At 39.7% G+C, this 21,681-nt stretch overlaps 2 protein-coding genes across 2 annotated transcripts; one reads left to right on the top strand and one right to left on the bottom strand.

The window, feature by feature from the left end:
- Positions 1–309: 309 nt before the first annotated feature.
- zhx3a (zinc fingers and homeoboxes 3a) lies at positions 310–11,984 on the bottom strand. The gene is made up of 3 exons (XM_051122157.1): positions 11,727–11,984; positions 2,937–6,028; positions 310–2,430 (listed from the first exon to the last, which is right to left on the bottom strand). Exons 2-3 carry the CDS (start codon positions 5,864–5,866, stop codon positions 2,397–2,399), a joined length of 2,964 nt encoding a protein of 987 aa, XP_050978114.1. The 5' UTR covers positions 5,867–6,028; positions 11,727–11,984; the 3' UTR covers positions 310–2,396.
- Positions 11,304–20,314, top strand: fam83d (family with sequence similarity 83 member D). The gene is made up of 5 exons (XM_051122159.1): positions 11,304–11,438; positions 13,096–14,809; positions 16,089–16,256; positions 16,338–16,462; positions 18,888–20,314. The coding sequence occupies exons 2-5, from the start codon at positions 14,231–14,233 to the stop codon at positions 19,780–19,782; spliced, it is 1,767 nt and encodes a 588-aa protein (XP_050978116.1). The 5' UTR covers positions 11,304–11,438; positions 13,096–14,230; the 3' UTR covers positions 19,783–20,314.
- Positions 20,315–21,681: the final 1,367 nt, after the last annotated feature.

The following is a 21,681-nucleotide window of genomic DNA, read 5'->3' as shown; positions in this document are numbered from 1 at the left end:
GGGAAATGTGACCATGAAAAGCTGTGTGTTTTGAGTGAGTGTTACATGAACTGTTCACTTCTAAACTGGAGTTCTTGTGTAAACTATATCCAGACCACAAAGTAGGATGCTTGGATGAGCTGCAGGGGATTACAGCTTTGACTATATTTCCTTAAACATGCAGAATGTGAATTTCTTTTTTTTTGTTACAGCGTCTATATCAGGGTTTTGTTTCCAGTGTAAATGTGAACCAATTATTTTATTTCCAACCTCACTTTCTACCCCCCTTCCCCTTTGTCTCCAGTATCCTACAGATTGTGTCTTCATGGCTTTGAGTCTCCATCTGGATTTAACTTAATGTGTAATGACTGTTTCCATAGGATTAAAAAAAAGAAACTCCTGTATCTGTTACTTGAAAATATCACTATTAGGATGTATTATTTCAGGGTATGGCGAAAGGGTTTTTAGTTCTGAAGGGTATGTGAGGGAAATCAACATTGCCAAAAACAAAGTTCGTGTTATTTTTAAGCTGTTTCACTTATTTTATTTTTTTTTGTAATTATCAAGATTTAAGAATAGACTTGTTTTAACATGGATTTTAACAATCGTTTTGTTTTTTCACTCTGGTCTGGAAAGAAATGTTGTTAGTGGCAGCCATGTAACCTTTTCCATCTTATCGAGCTCATGCCATAACTTCTGATCATGTTGTTTTTTTTTTTGTTTTTTTTTTTTTTTTGCTCAATTGTAGGTTATTTAAAAATAAAACCCTACAACTTATCCTGTACCTTGTGTTAAGTTTTTAAAGTCTTTCACGTGCCATAATGGGTGTGCTTTAACAAAAACTTGATGCACGGGTCGAAGAGCTTCCTGTGTTCCCAGAACCGTGTGAAACGAGCTCCGAGTCTTGCTTTGAGAACAGGCCTCAGGAAGAACTCGGAGGGGGAGCGTAAAAAGACCCTGCCTGTTTGTCTTGGAAGAACGGCCTGTATGATGTATTAGCCAAGCTGTAGTCTTAGGCAAGGTTTCATTCCTTTTGAAAAGTGCACCCGGGACCTCTGTGTGACTCTTGCGCTCAGGAAAGTATTCTAATCATTTATTCCCTCGAGATGGTTTTCTTCTCCCGCGCTCTCTTTAAGCGACAGCGCGTCGACCGTTAGCATGTGCTTCGTTTTAGTCAAAGAAGGCTGCAATTAAACAATCCGCACCAATGTGCTTCTACTTTACGTTGCTGATGTCGTTGTGTGTATCTTTCAATGGCGTGAAATACATTCAAGACTCTAGTTCTTAAATTTGACATTCTCCATTTATTACCAAAAGATTTGTAATGTGTAGAAAGGATAACACTCCAGTGCACTGTGTTCTTTTAGACAGACCTGCACAATGGGAACTGACGGGAAGGTAATACTGTAAGTCCAGATAGTATCTTTATGTTAACTTTTAAAAGAGAAACCACGTTGGATACAAATGCAAATAATAAGGGATGAAAAGCACCTGTTTTTCACTTTGGATGGTTTGAACTTAGCAGCATATAAATGATGCATAATGTGAGTGTGTGTATATATATATATATACTATATATATCTATATATCGTAGCCCAACTCAAACACAGGGAATATCCAGTTAGCAGAGCACTTAATCTGACTGTCTGTGAGAACTGTAATACCCCTCGGATTGTAAGCACACCGTTTTAAACTTTCTCCACCATAAATTAACATTTCTTTTTTTTTTTTTTTTAGCTTTTCACATATAATAGTCTTGTTAATGCTTATAAAAAAACACCTCCGAAGATATAGCAGCAGTTCTGTTGGGATTTCAAATCCCCAATTTATACACACATCAACACAGTTGCTGAAAAGCTTGTTTGTGCAGCCAGTCATAGAAATAGAAAGGTGACGTTTAAGGCAATGTCTGGCCAATTTGTTGTGTGTGCAGACAGACACCACTAAAGCGAGTTATAGTGCATGATTTGTCGCTAACTGCTCGATGTTGTGTGAAAAAATAAGCCATGGACTTAAACTTATTTGATCTGGACATGAAGAAAGGAAAAAAACGGGTTGGAATACCCCAACGAATATGGTAAAACCCAAGGCATTGCAGAAGTGCTGATTATCTGACATGTTACAAAGTATCACAATATCTAACCGACATTCCTAACGTCCAGTACACCCTCGATAGTGCAGTTTCAAGCATATACATCATAGTTTCCTACACAGAGTTTACCTAAATCAAATCAGACCTACATTTGTAGCGGCTACTTTCTGGATTGGGCCGTCTTTTTCCGAAAACTCAAGTCCACTGACCATCACAAAAAATGTGTTACAATCTCATCGGCTGTCATATTTAAAGAAAACAAGAAACGTTAATGTTCAGGATGAATACGGGATCCTCGGCCTCTTCGTCTCACGGAGCGGCGTTCTTAAACTTTCAGAAGCTCTCCTCTCAGACAGTCCCTGTAGAGGAGAAAAAGACGTGTAAACACAACGAACAGCATCGCGCCGTGAACTCCATGAGAGATCCGAGAGTCCAGCACTTTGCTACACACAATTTTCATCATTTATTCACGTTAAGACACACTTTGAGTAAATCTATAATTCATTAGCTCTGTCTTCACTAACGCCAAAAATAGCCTTTTAAATAAAGCACATAATCATGTGCGTGTGCCTAATTCGAAATACCGTATCAAAAATAAGTTGATCAAAAGGCCAAAAGTTGTTAATATGCACATAATTTAATTCCCGTTTCCCAATTAAACTAATTTTAAAATTTGCGCTTCTTTGATTGCCTTAAACGCAGCTATGTGATGTGACAATCCAAGAGTAGTAGACAGCAGTTGAAGACTCAGTCAGTCTCAACAAGTCAGTTGCTAGAAAAACTACAATGCGTCTCTTGGGAAGGCGCTCAAAATTAGCTTTTCTATTTTTCTCGAATGAACTGATCAGTGGTCTGCAGCCATTACCTTGATTGACTGTCTTGCGCTTGATGCCCCCTCAAACTCTGGTTGCCCATCGGTTGCTGACGCTCCTCATCTTTTATCTCCCAGTAGTCTTGTTCTCCTGTAGTTGATTTGTCTAAATCCATCGTAGCCTCCTTTGATTTTTTCTTTAGCGGCAGCGTAGGAGTTTCAGAGTCTAGGCTCTGAAAAATACTTTTCCGCTCCGGGCGTAGGTCACATTTCGCTTGCTCCGTTTCCAGCCCCGCAAGGTTATCCGGTTGATGTGGTTCAGTGTTACCTATATCAGATATGCGCTCCTCAGAGTCCACCGGTAGATGCCGGTAGCTTTTGTGCCAGTCTGAAGATTCGTTTTTATGGCTGGGACCACCATCGTTGATCAAGCTCTCCAACGGCTTGCTGATTAGCTGCTTGCTGTTGGTCTTGTACAAACTCTCATCTTTGTTCAACGCTATTACGTTTATCTTCATTGGGCTCACGTTCAACTCTTCGTGATAGTTGCTGTTGCTTTCCCATTGGTGCACTTCCTGTATGTACTGTCGTAAAAGCGGCATGCCTTGTTTGGCCTTGTTAGTGTTATCGTTTGTGAAGGTGTGTAGTGTGTTAATTAGGTTGCTATGCTCGTTCTTGTCAGCCTTGTAAAATGTATTCGTAATTCCGCTGTGCTGTTCGGAAAGCCTTCCTTCGTTTTCTTGTTGCGTTACGTTTCTGTGCAACCTCTCTTTATCAAAATGTGATTGCTTAGAGTCTTTGTCTAAGGCAGGTAAGTGCTTGGGGTCATGTTCCTTGTAGTGGACGGCAGTAAAGTCTGTGGACTGGACCTGAGGTGCTCCCAGCAGGGTTTTTGGAGAATGCTGCTCCTGAGGAGCAGGAAGGGATGGAGAGGAGTGTTGACTCGTTTCCTCTTGAAGACATGAATTGGACTGAAGGGAGCTCTGGGGCAAGTTACTAAATGATCCCGCCATCGCGGACTGGGAGTCTGTCAAAGTACGTACGTGGTATGGTTGACCTTGGGGTGCAAGAAACTGCTTTTGTTCTGGGAATGAGTTATGGATAAAGCTTTGCTTCAAAGTCACTGGTTGCTCAGGTAATACCTTGCCCTTTCCAAGGGACGGATCCATGAGACTTCCAGGCTGTGGGACCAGGGGCGGTATAAACTCTTCAGTTTGTATGTTGCTGCTGCTGCTGCTACAGATGACACTAGTGTCAGTGTTGCTTTTGCTGGTGTGGTCTAAGATGTTTCCCTCCCTTTTAGTGCAAATAGTACTGTGGCTGGTGCTTTTATAAGTGCTTCCGTTGTTAAATTTGCTGGTGGTTGCAAAGCTGCTGTTGCTGTTTTCCTTCGCATTACTGGATGCTTTCTGTTGCCCATAAATGGAAGTTGGACTGATGTTAGATTTGCTGGTGCAATTTGCGTTCCTGTCATTGACGTGACAGTCAATTTTCCTGACTATGTTTGTCAGAGTCATAATGCTGCCCTCGGTGTAACTGCTGTTTTGACTCTTGGGAACGCCAGGCAAGCAGCTAGCGCTAGGCTTGATGGACGAGCTGCAGCCAGTCTCACCTTTTCCAGTGTGTCCATGATTGCTAACGCTACCTCCTCTACCTGCAACGTTGCAGTTCTCAGCTGTCCGACAAGATAATTCATTTCCAGTTTCCTTGGTGATGACAGCATGATGGATGTTTACCTGTGGCGTCTGGACCACTGGCTGCTGCTTAAGGGATGTGGCCTGGGTCACACTAGGCTGGCTGACTATGACCCCTCCTTTCCAACCCATTACACTTCCCTTTGGTATCTGTTTCATGTAGTTGGAACTCAAAGAGGCGGACTGGACAGAAACACAGTGTTGGGAAATGGGGTGATGCGACTGATTCCGTGACGTTTTCGGTGTGGCCTGGAATACAGTGTTGAACATCTTTCTACGCGTGTCCTCGATCTCCTCAGGAGACCAGCTGATCCCTTGCTTCAGCCTTTGGGCCGTGAACCAGAGCTTGATCTGCTCCTCTGGGAAGCCAGAGACCACTGTCAAGTAACAGAGCTCTGCTTTGGTGGGGTAAGGGAACTTACCAAATGACGTCTTAAGAAAACTGCTCAAGTCCATGGCTGGATCGTAGGTGGGGATGCTACTTAGAGGGATCATGACCTTTGGGAGATCAGCGTTTGAATCGGGCGATGACGGATTAGAGTTCCACAGAGGACCGCGGTTATGCATCCCTGGTATCCCGAGTGCGTTGGGGATTTTGTGGACCGGAGAGGCACTGATGCCACCGATGATATGTGGTGATGTTGTTAGGGGTAAGGTCCTTACTGAAGTGCCATTGGTTACAGTTGCGGGCTTGTCGCTGCTAGGCTCGGCCCGCTGTACCTCGACGGTATGGGAGACGACAATTTTTTTGTGCCCCCCTTTGGTCATTTTCATTATGGGTGTCTTGGTAATGGATATTCCGGATTCACTTAAATCCTCTTCTGTAAACAGGGTTTGCTCCACTGTGATAGCCCCATCTCGTTTGGTAACCTGCAAGGAGACTCTCTTGTGCGCCGTATGGAGTTCAGGGTGTGATTTTGCGTTATGTAAAGCGAGGCCTTCAAACTTCACAGCTGAAACCTTGCAAGACAGGCAGTAGAAGTTTGGTTGAGCATGAAAGTCCATGTGACAGTTGTCCATATGGTGAAGAAACAGGTTCAAGTCTCCAGACTCAAAGCAGCACAGAGGGCAGCTGTATGTTCCCCTTTCCCAGCATGAAATCTTCGGTTCGGCTTTCGACAGATCGTGGAATCGTTGCGTATCCTCATCTTTTGAAGAGATACTGAGGATGCTGTCTTCGGGTATCGTGGGCAGGAGCTCAGGTAAGCATCCTAGTATGATGTCCTCCCGCATGTGCTTGCTTTTTGATGGAATCATACAGGGAACGCTGGATTTCCTCTTGCTGGCCATAGTGTTGGATTGTGCAGATGAGTGAAGAGTTAGAAACAAATACTGGAATTGTATGGAGTTGAGGTGTCATCAGCCAGCCGTGATGAACCAGAAATTGGTGAAATTTTCAGCTATCAGGACTTCCCATTGCAAAAGGGAGTGAAGTAACAACTCCCTGTGAACCTAAGGAGAAAAAACATGACATTTTGATATAGAACACCATGATAGGAAATAGAAATTAATGTCAGCATGGGATACGCAGAAAAAAAAATTGTCCCAAAAGAGAGACGGTTTATTGAGATGCTCTGACCAACCACTGTTTAATGTTTATTATAATCAAATCACTAATATGAAGTTAAAACTCCATTTACCTTTTTCTAGAAAAGCTAAATACAGTTCAATATTAAGAGCAGAAACACTGATGCGCTGAAATAAAATCTAGATTTTTTATGAGCAGCTAAAATGAACTAAATGTGCTTGTAAGATGTTTTCATTTTAAGGGACCTAAAATAAACAGATAGCAAGATACTGTTTCTTGTTATAAATATACTCCAAAAATGTTTGTTTCCAAAAATGTGTTTGTTTGTACTCCTACATAGCACATCAAAACCAGATCTCTGTGATATCTATATATGTTCTTACACACACTCCAAATCTTTTTTTTTTTTTTTTTTTTGCACTTCTCCACACACTACACTTCAAGCAGTAAGGGAGCATTTCAGGATAAAGTTCATACGTGGTTCACATTTTTCCGCCTGTTCTGTTTTCAAAAATATGTAAATATGTTGTAATGATTCTTACATCCACCATATGTAGCTGACTTTATGTGCTTGAAACAAAAAATAATAATTACTGTAAGCTTTTTTTAAAAAAAAAAAAAAAAAAAAAAAAAAAGGATTGTGAAAGTATTTGTTGTCTCCATCTTAAAAGGTGATAGCAGAGCACATAAATTAGTTCATCTTGTTTGAGCAATTTCAATACTTGAATAAATCTAGTAATATAATACTTGATTTTCCATGCATTATGCAGTTGCGAAAGATTCTAATTAAACCACCCAAGACTGCTGTTTGGTGTTTAGCTCTAAATTTCCTTGACCTTCTCTTTCATCAGACTACAAATACATTTTAGATAAAAACAATGTGGCGTCCATGTGTATGTTTTTTTTTAATATTGCCAGCTGTCTTAAAAAAAAACACTGCCTAAAATACACAGTGCTCTCAGACATGGCCATGACGTACTCTTTTGCAACTGACTCTTTTATTTCTCATGACGGCTGCCTTCCTGCCAGAAAAATAAATAAATAAAAATAAAACTAGGTCACCAGCATCTTATGCTGTAATCCTGGTTCCCTGCATCCAGACGTGGGCATTTACTGTATGTTCAGCCTGCTTACGAGTCCATGATACTCAGATTTCATCAATGGATGTTAACCCCTGCAATGAATCAGGGTTATTGAAAAAGCACCAGGCGTCTCTGAATAGAAACTAAACAGAAAGTTGCTTAATAACGTTAACACTGTGTGTACAGAAACTTTGGCCCGAATAGAACAAAAATCAGTCTTTGTTCCTAAAATGTGTGCAGCTTATCTTGCATGCACGAGTTTTATATTTGTTATAAAGCTGAAATAGTTCCAGCGGAGTTAAAATCTTGTGGAGTTCGTCTGAACGAATGAGGGCACCTACCAGTCTCTCAGATGGCAAGAAAAATCTGCTGTCCAGATTCTTCTAATATAAACCATAAAATGTTATTTAACCACAACAGACACAGCAATATCTAGAGGACTCCACCACCCAAGCTTTGAACCACTAGCCTGATTAGCACCGGACAAGCAAGAGATGGTTCAAAAATGTTATATAAAAAAACAGGTCACTCGTCAAAGAATGGGATGCTTTATCTGGCAACCGAGACGTGCGATTAGACACAGGACAAGAGGTTTCCAGACAGTGAGCTATTGAAAAGGGAACTCAGAAAGAGAGGCCTCGTGTTTCAGCACCGGGGTGAACCAGCCTCACACAAAACAGTCTATCCTGCTACTGTGCGCCTCTGTACTTTCGTAGCTTTAGCGGAGAAACCGGAGGCCTTTTTATCCCGGCAACCTGTGGAGTCAAGGCACGCAGTGGATTTGGTTGAAAATTAGCACAACAACACTGACCTACATTTGCGTCTTTGAGCAGTTTGAAACTGAAATATTACATCATGTTACGTGTTACACATTTAATAAGGCTGGCTCTGCTTGAACATTTTAGATAGTGATGCACGGTATTAAATGCAGCGTGAGGCCAAAGGCCTGGCAATACGGGCCTTACATAATAAAAGATCCTCTCTCATTATTGATTAAAGGCCGAAGCATCCCGGACTGGACGTCCTTTATTACACGGGATCACGCTGAATGAGCCTACAAAGATATCAATAGACTCTCAGCATGGAAATCTTTCATAAGGCCGCTGAAATAAAATCTCTATTTTTCTGCACAGCAACATAATGTGCTCAGGAAAAATTTTTCATGATAAGGGGTCTAAAATAAACAGAATGTTATAAACAGTCACATTTTTTGAAGCTGCGAGTGTGTTTGTATTCTTACATGCCATATTGCACCCACTTCTCTTTTATTTGATCATGTGCTCACACACACAAGCACACACACACACTCCCACACCCCCTAAATCCTCTTCTTTTTTGGTGCACTCCTCCACACGCTACACTTCAGGCAGTGCGGGAGCATTTTAGGATAAAGTTCATCTGCGGTTCACATTTTTCCTCCCGTTTCGCTTTAACAATTATGTAAATATCTCATATTGACTGTTAATCTGAGCATCCGCCATATGTAATAAACTTATTGCTGTGTACGTATCCTAACATCCATCTTCAAAAACTGGCACGAGATGAGTAACGCGTACTGATTAAATCTCTCGGACTTGTCTGAATTTTCGTAAGCTTTCCTTTCATTAGACTATAAATACATTTTGGGTAAAAACAATGTGGTGTCCATGTGTATATATTTTTTTCCACCGTTTCCAGCTGTCTTTTAAATAAAGGAGGAAACCATTCAGGAAAAAAAGAAAAGAAAGAAAAAAAAAAAACGGCTTAAAATACACAGTGCTCCCAGACACGATCATGACGTCCCTCTTTTATTTCTCAGACTGGATCTGCTTTATTACATGAGGCCGAGCTGAATAAGGATATCGGTCGATTTTTAACATGACCATCTTTCACAAGTGCTGCGTGAATGAGACTTTTGTTTAACGCCGAGCAGCCATAACAAAGGTCAGCGCACACATGCTGTAATAATTACATTTCTATAAGTACTAGAAAAAAGGAGGTCAGCATACGGGGTTGTCGTGACCATTTTTCTTCATTTTACACAATGGCGCTCCCATTTACCAGGGAAATATGACACTAAGCCGGAAGCCATATGCAGTGCCCTCAATGCTTGCATGCCATTGAAATATTTCCTGAATGTGTGTGCCAGTACGTAAGATGGGCATGTGACTACATGCCATCATTGTACGAGCTATATCAGTGACGGCGTCAAACACATCCACATTAATTATGTAGAGACCGAAGCCCCGCTCAGGCATCCTACAGTTCACCTTCATTATAGGATGTGACTCATTAGCAAAATGCCACCAACACAGGCGTTCGTACCATCAGCTATTCCTGGGCTGCTGTGTTTATGTTGAAATCCAGTCAATGGAGCTTATGCGAGTACTACAGAAAGCTGGGTGCCATCAGAAGTGCCCGCTTTGCCCCCCTTACCTCGGTGACTGCTGCACGGACTCTTGGGAGGCCAGTCTGCGCTGCCACTCATGTGTTAACATTGCCATAGCAACCCCTCTCCTTTCCCTTTCCTTGCCCACAACACACAGAGGGGACTAAATCCTCTATTCTTCAGCAAAAAAACACACACTTGGGGGACATTTTTTGTAGCCCTCCAACCCAAAAGCGACAAAACTCCAAATATTTTATTTGACTGTGCTATTTGTTTATGCCAATATACAAATTGGAAACAAATGAGGATCCGTCCCTTTTTCCGCTCTGTGTAATCATGGCAGATTTTTCTTTCTTTCTGTCTTTCTTTCTTTCTTTCTTTTTTCGTCCTGAACAGAGCACCCCAGAATTTTTTACAAAAGGCACGATTTGCGTTTTCAGAATTACTTCGATGCAAAAAATCTCCCTGCGGCAGAGATTTAGAAATTCGCACGTGAAAGAAAGTACTTCGCAAGCCTGCAAATAAGAGAGAAATAATCATTGATGCGATGTGCTGAGTTTGATCACCGGTGCGACACACTCATTAGTTACAAAAAAGAAAGATGGCGGAGCACCATGAATTGTACTGAGTCAAGTGCCAGGTCTCGGCGAATGCCAGGCTCCTCCATACAAAACGCCGCTGGAGCAGCTGAAATACTTGTACGGCCGACACTCCGCCGTTAAGCCAAAAGTTTGTCTCAAAAAGTACCCGAGGTTAATACGGGCTTTTCAGGGACCTTTTGGGGATATGCTCCTTTTGTGGAGCTCAATAGGATGACATTCATCCACTCTTTAGATTTACAAATTTAATAAGGTAATGTGAGATATCACAGAAGGGCATTTTTGTTATTACATGCACAGTGAGCTTTTCATTATAAATAATTTAATCATTCTGACTGCTTTTATAGCACGGATGGAGGATGTAGAGCCTCCATAATTATAATTCTGCTTAGAAATCCAGTTGGCATTAGCCAGACGATTCCCCTCTCTTAATTCAAGGAATATTACATAAACTGGCCGCTTTTACTGGAAAACAACATACAGTGAAGCGACTTAACATTTAGTCCCGTCACGCTCTTCTAATCTGACACAATAATAAAGGGCAAACTGTGTGCATGTATGTACAAATTGCATTTTCCCCAGTCTGTAGGCACAGATACTTTGGGAAGGTCACGTTCGAAACGCTTTACTGTCCTAATTGCTCAAATTCAGGATGAAAGGCAATATTGCCTTGCCTTATTACAACACTGCAGACCAGAACACTATTCCCACTGGGGAACAGACGTTCACCCAAAACACACTGCATGCTAAGAGACCTGCAGAAAGCAGGCATCCCATTTTACAACGTTATTCCGCCTGCTAACTTTCAAAAAGTGGCTGCTTTGGCGGCAAGTGCTGTTTATGGTAGAGACAGGCTTGAGGCAGAGAGTTGAGAAGAAATGCCCTGAGAGCCTGTGATTCTAAAGAATGATTTATAACGAGTGGTATCGGAGCCAGGGTTATGATCTGGAGTTAAATCCGAGTTTGAGTACATTCTGTACCCATTAACAGTTGATAGCGTGTGCTTGTCTCGATGTGCACCAGCTTCGAACTACAGGCACCCCCGAAAGGTTCGTCATCGTAAAGATCACTTTTGGAAATCGATTATGCGCCAGTATTTCCGTGCTCTTCGCCGGCGATCAATCCGAGCCACGGGTCCCATTTTGACCCCCGTTTGAAGTCGAAATCTGACGCGTGACGCTCCGAAATGGACAGGCTATAGTAACATCACATAGGCACGCTGTAGCGTGCGAATAATCAAATTGGAAGCAGACGAGAACATTGAGTAACAAACTGTAACAAACTGGTAAGTTAACCCCTTCGCTTCGTATTGAGGCACTAGTAACCTCCATCCGGCGAGACGTTTCTCGGGAGTTTGAGTGTGTGGAGCGCGGCGCAATATTTTGGCTATTACCAAAATTTTTAACTAAGCACTCCCATCTACTGTCGCCATTTTATACATAGAGGCGACTTCACCCGCCGCATATGAGTAGAATAACAAGGCACGCTTCTCTCCTCTAGAACTACTTTTGAAGACTGTTCGCGTCGCCGAAATAAATCGCTTTCACTTCTTTGAAAAGTCAAAGTTCCCTACCTTTTCGTCGGCTCTGGTGACTGCGAATGGAAATCCGTTATTGATACAGAAATGAATAACATTTAGGTTTCGCTCCGCTCCGGGTCTCGGGGGAACAGGAGGGGCCGAGACCTCTCCTCAGATGAACCCTGTGAACTAAAGTGAACCCGTCGGGTCACCGCGATAAGGAGCATCTACTGCTTTATGGCACACTGATTATGTGCCCGGCTGACATGGGCGCTGCTGGAGTGGCGAGAAGGGAAAGAAATGTACGCCAGGCGCTCTCAAATAAGGGCACGTGATTAAAACGCGTCACCCAAACCCAAAATCCTGATCCTACCCCTCTCTGTTCTAGGACGGGCTGAGCAGACACACTGAAGGGAGTGACTCATGCGCAAATGTCTAATATAGCCAGAAATATGGAGCAGCGCTTTCGGTCAGTAGGTCGTATAAGGACGAGGGGGGAAAACAACCTACTATACCGATCGTGAGCATGTGCCTACTACATGTACTACAAACGCGTGTTTGTCTCATCCGCACGGATAGCACTATGAAATACTACCCGCAATATAACAATGCAATAACATTCAGTAAAATAAAACACAATCTCTGTAGTCTGGAAACTGATCCGCAACGCGCAATTGATATTATTATTATTATTACTATTATTAAACTACAACAGAACAGACAGTGGGGAAAATGAACGTGCAACGTGCAAAAGAATGCACGTTATTAGAATAGAATAGAATCTCATTAGCCACAAAACCAAATTGAAAATTGTTGTGCAGCATGCTGTACATACTAATATTGGAATAGAATAGAATAGAATATGATCTCCAGTGCTACACAACCATGGCCAGGGGAAATTAATATGCAACAGAATGCAAGTACTATTGGTATTATCAATGGAATAGGATAAAATAGCATGGATGATGTTGATGTTGTGCAACATACAATTAAATACAGTTATTATTTTTATCTGGCGTACTATTATTATTATTAGTGGAGAGACAATTTTAGTGGTTTTGCCACTATTACTATTGTTGTTGTTATCTTCCACCAGAAATATATGTATACAGTTTATTACTAATGCTGATAAATATGCACAGCTGTGTGCAAATGTGACCTTGGTTCTGCCATTTTAACCATTAACAGTTTCATAAACAGTGGTTACTACTTCTTTCTAAGAGGGTCATATAAGGTGAAAGTAAATCTGAGATTCCCACAGCCTACTGTTGTGCTCTCTGAACTGATAACAGCCAGTCAACCAGAGTGCAACAAACACCGGCCTGTCTATTATCAACAGGTTGTGTGATACTCAGTCCTTGTAGGCTATGTGCGCACATAAAATACGTATAATGTTTCCAAGTCTTTACTTTTCTTTTCTTAGGACATGGTGGAAGACCTGCTATCCAGGGGCTCCCCCCTCACGCCACAGTGGCAATTACACCTTCAGATGTGCAGCCTTTTTTTTTTTTTTTTTTTTTTTTTTTTTTGACAGTACAGGCAGAGATGAATCTGATTGGATAAAGCCCGAAAACACCTACTGTCCATTACGAGACGGTTGCCATGCGGTTTGGGCTTTTCCTTCATTAAGACCTCGGCACAAAATGTGCATTTTCTAGTGTAAATGCACAATGAATATAGCTTAGATTTATCAATGTTACATAGAGGAAACTGAGGTTAGCTGTCACAGAGACTATATTTTAGTAATAAGGTTTAGAGTCAAAAGCCAAATGGCATAATGTGTGTTTTCTCTTGCAGTAATTTAATGTTGTTTTAAACACCTAGATGAAAAGTAGAATTTTTTTCAATATATTTTCCTGCTATAGCTATCAAACAATCACACTTCCATACAATCAAAACACAGTCAGTGAAAATATTTGTTAGAGTGATTGGATGATTTAATGTTATCTTTTATATTATAGCTGCTATATGAATTATTTTGCTCTTTAAATTTTGCTGAAAAGCATGCCTATAGTGTGACAACATGACCTTTTTGACTGTATTTTTACAAGCAATAATGGCAGAAATGTTGGGTTGATGTTAAGATGCTAATAAATTGTCTTTAAAGTTTGTGCCTGTGCGTAAAAAAATATATAGACTACAGTACCACCATGGTTTATTCAGGTAATATATCTTATTACCGATTAAGATTACTACATTTGTTTTAATAGCAACTTTGATATTGTTATAAACAGTATATAACGTTATGCAGAAATAACAATCTACGAACAATGGGAGTTTTGGAGGAGGGCTGCTTAGACATGCTGCAATAATCTTAACCGACTTTATATTAGTGTTTATGTGGTGTATTATTACCTGTATTTTATGAGGCCATTTAGTTTCACAACACCACCGTGAGTATTTCACATTCAACAACACAGCGGAGAATCACACACGCCGCCTTTGTTTGCCTCCGAATTCAAACTCTTGGCCAATAGGCGCAGAGCAGATTGTCCAATGGCGTTCCTACTTGGCGGACACGTGACGCAACAACTTGACTGGCAACAACATCCCGACCAATGGCCGTTTGGCGGTGGGATGGGACCTCTGAAAGTACAGGATACAGGTGTCAGACTGTAATATTCATCTGTGGAAACGTTAGTGGGATTAAAAAACTTTCAGTTATGGCTCTTTCCCAATGTCTTGAGGATTCGCCGGGCTGGCGGACACCGAGGACAGGCCAGGACCTAAACTTAAAAGAACTTTACAATGAGAGACACCGACTCGCTCTGGAGGAGCTGGTCTCCGGTGGAGTCGAGTCCTTTATGGGATTCCTGCAGAAAGAGAGAATCCCCAACTTTCTCTCCGACGAAGAGATCAGGCGGATTTCCCGCGCTGCTGTAGTGCCCAAATCAGTGTCTTTGATTGGAGACGATTCTCATTTGGACCAATCTGGCACACTGGACTGCTCATCTGTTACTTATTTTCCAGAAGTCTCTGATATTGAGCCTCCAGTTTTAGAGATGGGCTGGCCAGCATTCACTGCAGGGTCCTTCCGTGGAGTAACACGTGCCGTCGCCTACTTCCAGCCGAGTTATGGAGAGTGCATTTATAGTTGCAAAGAAGCAGCCAGGAGGATGATAAAAAATGCCAAAGAGGTATTTTTCATGCTGATTTAAAAAAAAAAAAAAAAAATAAAAAACAAACAAATAAACAAATAAATATATATATATATATATATATATATATATATATATATAAATTCATAATTTAATCAGTACAATGAAGACATCTATGATATATTTTATTTATTTATATTTTTCTGTTTTTTGTATCCTTTCTTAAATGAACTAGTGTGTAATCCAATAGTAATTACTATATTTTTAATTTTACTATTCAATAGATACTAGTACTTATTCCAAAAGAGACTAACACTAATAACTATTCTGTTGTAACCTGTAACATATTTGTATTTTAATTTACCAGATTTAATTTTAGGTCGATATGGTAGATGTGGTTCATATATCAGCCATTCATTTCCGAATGTGTGTATGTGGTGTGTGGTAGTTGCTGGTACTGATTTTTACCAGTAGATATTTCTAGTACCTATTACATACATTCCAGTTTTTCTAGTTCTTTTTAAACGGGTATTTATAGCTGCTAAAAACGAGTAGCTAGCTACTAATGAATTGGAAACAGATGTCTGCCTCTGTTGAATTAATTAAAAATTAAAGTAGCAAAACTAGATACTAATAATTTAGAAGTAATATTTAAATGTCATAACACCTTAATTTATTTTTGATTTATTGTTATTAAGTTGGGAAATTAATTTGTTTTCAGATTTCTCAGTTTAAACTTCTAAGAGGATTAAAACTATATCAAAAACCAAGCAAGAGCAATGACAAGAATAACAATGAATTCAAGATTATGATGATTTAAAAAAATCTCTTGCTTCTGTTAATCAAAAAAATCAGCCTTTGGGATTTTTAGGTGATGCAAGGGTACGTGTGTGACTTATTCAAAGTAGTGCTCTGGATCTTAAATGTGGAATGGTTGGAATGCACACAAGCGTCTATCACACTGAACTGTTACCTCTAAGGGCCTGAACCTGGAGGTGCCACAACAGGCTCTTCAGTCCTTCAAATGAAGGGGTTTTTGAGCTGAATGTATTGAGGTTATACCTCCAGGCAGCCTGGATCTGTTCCAGCTTGCATGTACTTAAAGGCCAAATGTAATAAGAAATCATCAAGGTGTGTAGCCAGCGGCTGTGCAGTCATGACTATCATACGAATGAGCTAGAACGTCGAGTTCACTGATGCTAAAACTCTAAGCTGTTAATTCATTTCCCACCATGTTTAGCCAAACAATACTCAGTTGCATAAAGAATCGTTTACTGCGGTTAATTTTTCATTAATCAGATGTGATTTTTATCCTTAGGTGATTGCTATTGTGACAGACTCCTTGACAGACCTGGACATCTTCCAAGACCTGCAGGAAGCATGCACACGCCGTAGAGTTCCTGTGTATATTCTTTTAGACCAATCTTCTGTTCCCTCATTCTTACAAATGTGTAAAAACCTTCGTGTACAGCTGGATGAACTGCTGGTAAGAGATCTTCATGCTAATATTGTTGTTTTTATATATAATTGCTTTTTAACATTTATTTAATTTTATTTATTTTTGAAGCAAATGAAAGTACGAACCATAACAGGTTCTACCTACTACATGAGATCAGGTGCTCGGATCACCGGAAAGGTTCATGAGCGTTTCATGCTAATTGATGGAAACAGAGTGGCCACAGGTTCATATAGGTAATCAAGACCACTTTTCCATGATATCTTGTCTTTTGAATTTAACTGTATGAATTTCTTTTGTGCAACACAAAAGAATATATTTTGAAAAATGTGCCTCATTCATGAAACATGCGTTAATATATGAGTAAAAACAGACTCTCTCTTCTGGATTCACAAACGTTTCAAAACATCAGATTTGATTAAATGTGTATGTTGATGATTTCCAGTCATTCGTAAGTAGGGCGGGCTTGCACGCTTGTTCACAATTAGCAAAATCTCCACCTATGAATTACAGAGTAAATTACATGTCCAGGAACGCAGTGGAAGCTTCCAGACTCCCTTCTCAGGTTTGGCTCCAGTATATTAAATTAATGCAAAAAAGACTAAAAGGCCATATGCCTAACAATAAATATTAAAGGTGTCATGACATAGATTTTTTAAATTATTATTTTAATACGTTCCTTGTGGTTTATTTATAATGTTAACCAAGATTTTGAACAAAAAATAAGTAAATAAATATGTGGGAAAATTATTATTTTCAATCCTCATTCTGACCCTTTTTCTAAAATGACCTGGGCGGATCTTTTAAGGCTTGTCTGGAATTGGCCACTGTTATGATTGGCTAACGTCACTGCATAGAAAACAGTATTCAAGCCCTCTCATTATGTGAATGTTTTGACAATATAATTTAAAAAAATGGTCATTTCCAGACAGCATTATGAAATAATTCACTTACAGTTTGTGATGCAGCTGCAGTCAGATCTAGTACTGCTTCATCTTTCAACAAATATTGTTTTGTGAACTCTCCACGACACTGTGCCTGGTTTACAAAACAAAATACTCTGAACAATCCTCAAACACGATCCGGGATGCCATTAAAAATAGACTATCCACTTGTTCCTTACGCTGAGATCCTTCTGATATCTGTACAAAGACGCGAACGAGCTGTTTAAAACACACCTCAAAGCGAACGTTCTTTCACTCCATTTGTCCTTTTGACGACAGACTTAAGCTCGTGGACTGTTTCAGAAAACGCTCATCTGTATACTGTATTCAGTGTAGACAAGATAGCAGCAGTGATTGTAATTTCTGTGCTTTTGACGCAACACGACACTCGCTTTCAGCGTATTCAGTGGGCGGGGCCTATGGTGAGATGATGACTATTTGTCATTGCCTTGCTCTGGAGGCAGTGTTTATGCAAATGTTTTGCCCGGGTGATGTCATTTTGCATCTCAGATCCAAACGAGCCATTTTTGGTGTTTGATTAAATAAATACTTTGTTTATAATGATGAGGACGTTTTAAGCTATGAAAATTGCAGGATGTTTTAATGGTGCAAAGGCAAATTTGATTTCTCATGTCATGACCCCTTTACATTAATGTGTGTCCGCCAAAGCATTTTTAGCAAGCTGACGAGCTTTGGTGGCACAGCGTTTTTCCAGCTTTGGTTGCTATGATTTGGAAAATCCGTATTACTTATATAATATATAGTTATATAATTATGAAGAATATTACTGAATATAAAAATGCAGTAACCAGTAATATTAACATCTTCGCTGTTTGGTCGCAATTGCGAGTTTATAAAGTCAGAATCATGAGATATAAACTCGCAATCAGTCTCAAAATTGGACTTTATAACTCAAAATTGTGAGTTTATATCTCGCAATTCTGAGAAAAAAAGAATTGCAAGAGAAAAAAAAAATTGTGTTGTGAGAAAAAAGTCAGAATTGCGAGATTAAAAACTTGCAATTCTGACTTTTTATCATGCAATTCTGACATTATTTCTTGCAATTGCGAGTTTGTAGCATGCAATTCTGAGAAAAAAAGTCAGAATTGTAAGATAAGTCGCAATAACATTTTTAAAAATTTTTAATCAGTGGCGGAAACAGGCTTCCCTAGCTTTATCGACTCGGCTACAAAAAAAGGCAAAACAGGGCAAACTTGTAAATAAATATTATGGCAGTGCATTAAAATTCAGTGTCATCAAGTTCAGCAAAAAGAACAACGTTTTACGCAACTTTTTAACGTGGTAGAAAGCAGGTGTGCAGTTCTTTCGTACCAACTAACATTTTAAAAATACAAAAATTTTCATGAATTCAAAAGTTTACGTCAGAGTGCCTTTACGAACGATTTAAAAATTCATCCTGCTCGTGTTTCATGCATGAGGCCCGATGTCTTTTTGAGTGTTTTTTGAAAGTCAGTGTGGTCCAATATTGTTTAGACCTCACTAGCTTTCACTAAGTGGCCATTTTGATGCTATTTTTCTATTTTGCATGGGTGTAACCTTTCAGACAATGTAGAATAATTCGAAAGAAATTGTGTAATCTGTTACATTAAATGAATCGATTTTAACTTTGTAAATGTTAGGCAATCAGTACATAATAGATATGGCTCCAGTTCTGTTTATACGCTTTCTATTTATGTTGGCACATTTTTATCTACAGGTTTAACTGGACAGATGGCAAACTAAACAGCAGCAACCTTATCGAGTTATCTGGCCAGATAACCGAGAAATTCGATGAAGAGTTCCGCATCCTGTATGCCCAGTCCCTGCCACTGCCATCGAATACAAGAGCTCCCTCTAGTGCCAGAAGCAGCGGTTTATATGACCATCTTGTCCTCAAACCACCTGGAACGCCTCCCTCCTACTTGGCTCGAACAACAAAGCCTCAACCAGAATGTCTGACGAGCACTCCAGCCAGACTTCATACCCCAGAGATCCAACAGATGAATAAAGACATTGAAGATCGAGACAGAAAGGGTAACCCAGTTTCTGATACTTCCACTCTAGGTGAAGACTGGATCGAGCAAGAACTCGGAGAGGAAGCGCTCGCCTCGGATGACCCTCCTTGTTTGCCGGCAACAAATGTTACTGCTCAGACTCAGACGGTCGATGCGATGATCTCTCCCCCTGTACCTTCCTGCGACATCTCAACACAAACCGGCTGCCAAACGGCAGACGTGAGCGTGCAAACATGCGCTGACAAGCTTAAATCCAAAACCTCGACAAGCAGCAACCCCAATGCTTCATCCACTTGCAACATACAGGAGGTGGACTGTCATCCACCTGTCTGTGTTGTCCCACAAGACGTCACCCTGAGGGAATGCTTCCTCAAGATCACCAAAGAGCGGCAGCACCACTACAGCTCCATTCGCTCCAAGCTCGACCACATGGTGACACTGCTTTCTCACAAGAGGGAACTAGTGGACCTCACTAACTTGACGCTGAGGCCTGGCGTCCACAGAGGACGCAAGAGTCAGCAGGAGGGCAGGCAGGTTCACGGTACACTTGACAATGTGATTATGGGGACTTGGCCCAGGTCGAGATGTCTGCAGTAACACAAACTCAGAAGAACAGCGCTGGTGGTGGTCTGCTATGTTTTAGTACAGCACTTTTTGAAAAACTGAGCTTGTAGATTAATCATAAAAATATTTGAATGATGTGTATGCAGTATAAAAAAGACAAATGTGCAAAGATACTGTTTTTTCTTCTTAATTTGAATTTTACATTTTGCTTTAGATGGGGGGGAAATTATTAGTCTTTATATACCATAGTCAGACAAACCAAAGTACTTTTTTTTTTTTTTGAAATCCAGTGTGTCTGTATTTGTTTGTCTCTGTTTCTTTGTGTTGTTTAAAGTTGTGAAGTTCTGAAAATGACCTTCTTTGTAACACTATTAGTTTTATATTCATATATTGAAAAAAACAACAGTCACTCATGATTGTGTTTGATGTGCCTTGGATGTTAGTGAAAGGATTGAATCAAAACAATTGTACTAATTTGGAAACGTTTGGTACTTTGACTATGCTTCAGGCATTTGAATATTTATTTCACCAACGATGCTGAATTAAAAAAAATGTTAAATTCATGATTGCCTCATTTTAATAAAACTGTTTATTAAGATAAACAATTTGTTGTGGCATGTCACACTCATTTATAATGGCTTACTTATGTTTAAATGTACATTCTTCTATAGACATTTCATTTCTATATCAATATATTCTATTGTTCAAAGGTTTGGGGTTGGTAAAAGTTATTTATTTGGAAGAAATAATGACTTTTACTCATCATAAATGCATCAAATTGATCAAAGGTGGCAGTGAAGATGTATAATTTTCTATAGATTCTATTTCACTTAAGCTTCTATTTTAAAATATATTACATTAGAATCTTTTACATTAACAATATTATCATTTTACTGTATTTTGATCTAATTAATGCAGCACTGGGAAGCACAATACACCTCTTTCGAAATCAAAATCTCTATCTTATATAAACATTATATAAATATGGTTATATCAATATACAGTAAGTAGTAACTTGCATGTCTGTGTTAACTAATTGGTGAGGTTTGGGTTATGTTATCCTCAATTTGCTCAAGGGCTGCACTAAACGTCATCTGGACATCTCATTATTCAGGACTGTGTAGCATATTGTACTTGTTTTATTAACCATGAGGGTGAATTTAGGTAAACCAGGCCATTCATCTTAGTTAAAAATCTGACCCAATTTCCAAAACTTTAAGATGTTTCCAGAAAGTATAATGAAGTTAATACATAAAATGAATAAGTAATGTGTAAGATTTTGCACCATATCTAGGTCACTGTTCAAATAAGCAAATTCATGACACTGATCATATGAAATCCTTTATAAGTAGAGTCAGATGTTCTTGTCTCCACTGAAAGAAAGAGAATGTAAGTTTTAAAACTCAGCTTTCTCATTTAAATCATTGTGCTGGTAATGAAACGTTTTGTATTAAATGCATTTTCAATAGTGGTTTCACACACACTTTAGTTAACTATAATTTAATGGATCTTGCATAAAAGATCTTAATTCTAACTCATTGCACGAGTTACTTAAGCAGATTTAAACCACAAAAATCATAAAAACAGTTCCCCTGATTTTAGGTCAACAACTGCGCTTACAGAACGAGGAATTCTGGGAAGTCTGTCCTCATGTCACACAGGCAATAGTTCTCTGCAAACCGAAGAGGGCGCTATTATCTTGCACCTTTCGACTCGTTTCATAAGACTAATGCCGTGAATAACGTTGTAGAAAATGTACACATACATAAACTTTCCACACTTCATTAAGCAAGCATGTTCAACAAACAATAATAATTAGAAATGTTTCTTGAGTGCAAAATCACCATGTTAAAATGATTTCTTAAGGATCAAGGATGGGAATCATCTTAGCTGAAAATGGAGTTTTACTATCATAAAAATGTAAAATATATA

Source organism: Labeo rohita, chromosome 11 (assembly GCF_022985175.1).
Source record: "Labeo rohita strain BAU-BD-2019 chromosome 11, IGBB_LRoh.1.0, whole genome shotgun sequence".
Classification (NCBI taxonomy): domain Eukaryota; kingdom Metazoa; phylum Chordata; class Actinopteri; order Cypriniformes; family Cyprinidae; genus Labeo; species Labeo rohita.
This window is presented reverse-complemented; position numbering and strand designations above follow the sequence as displayed.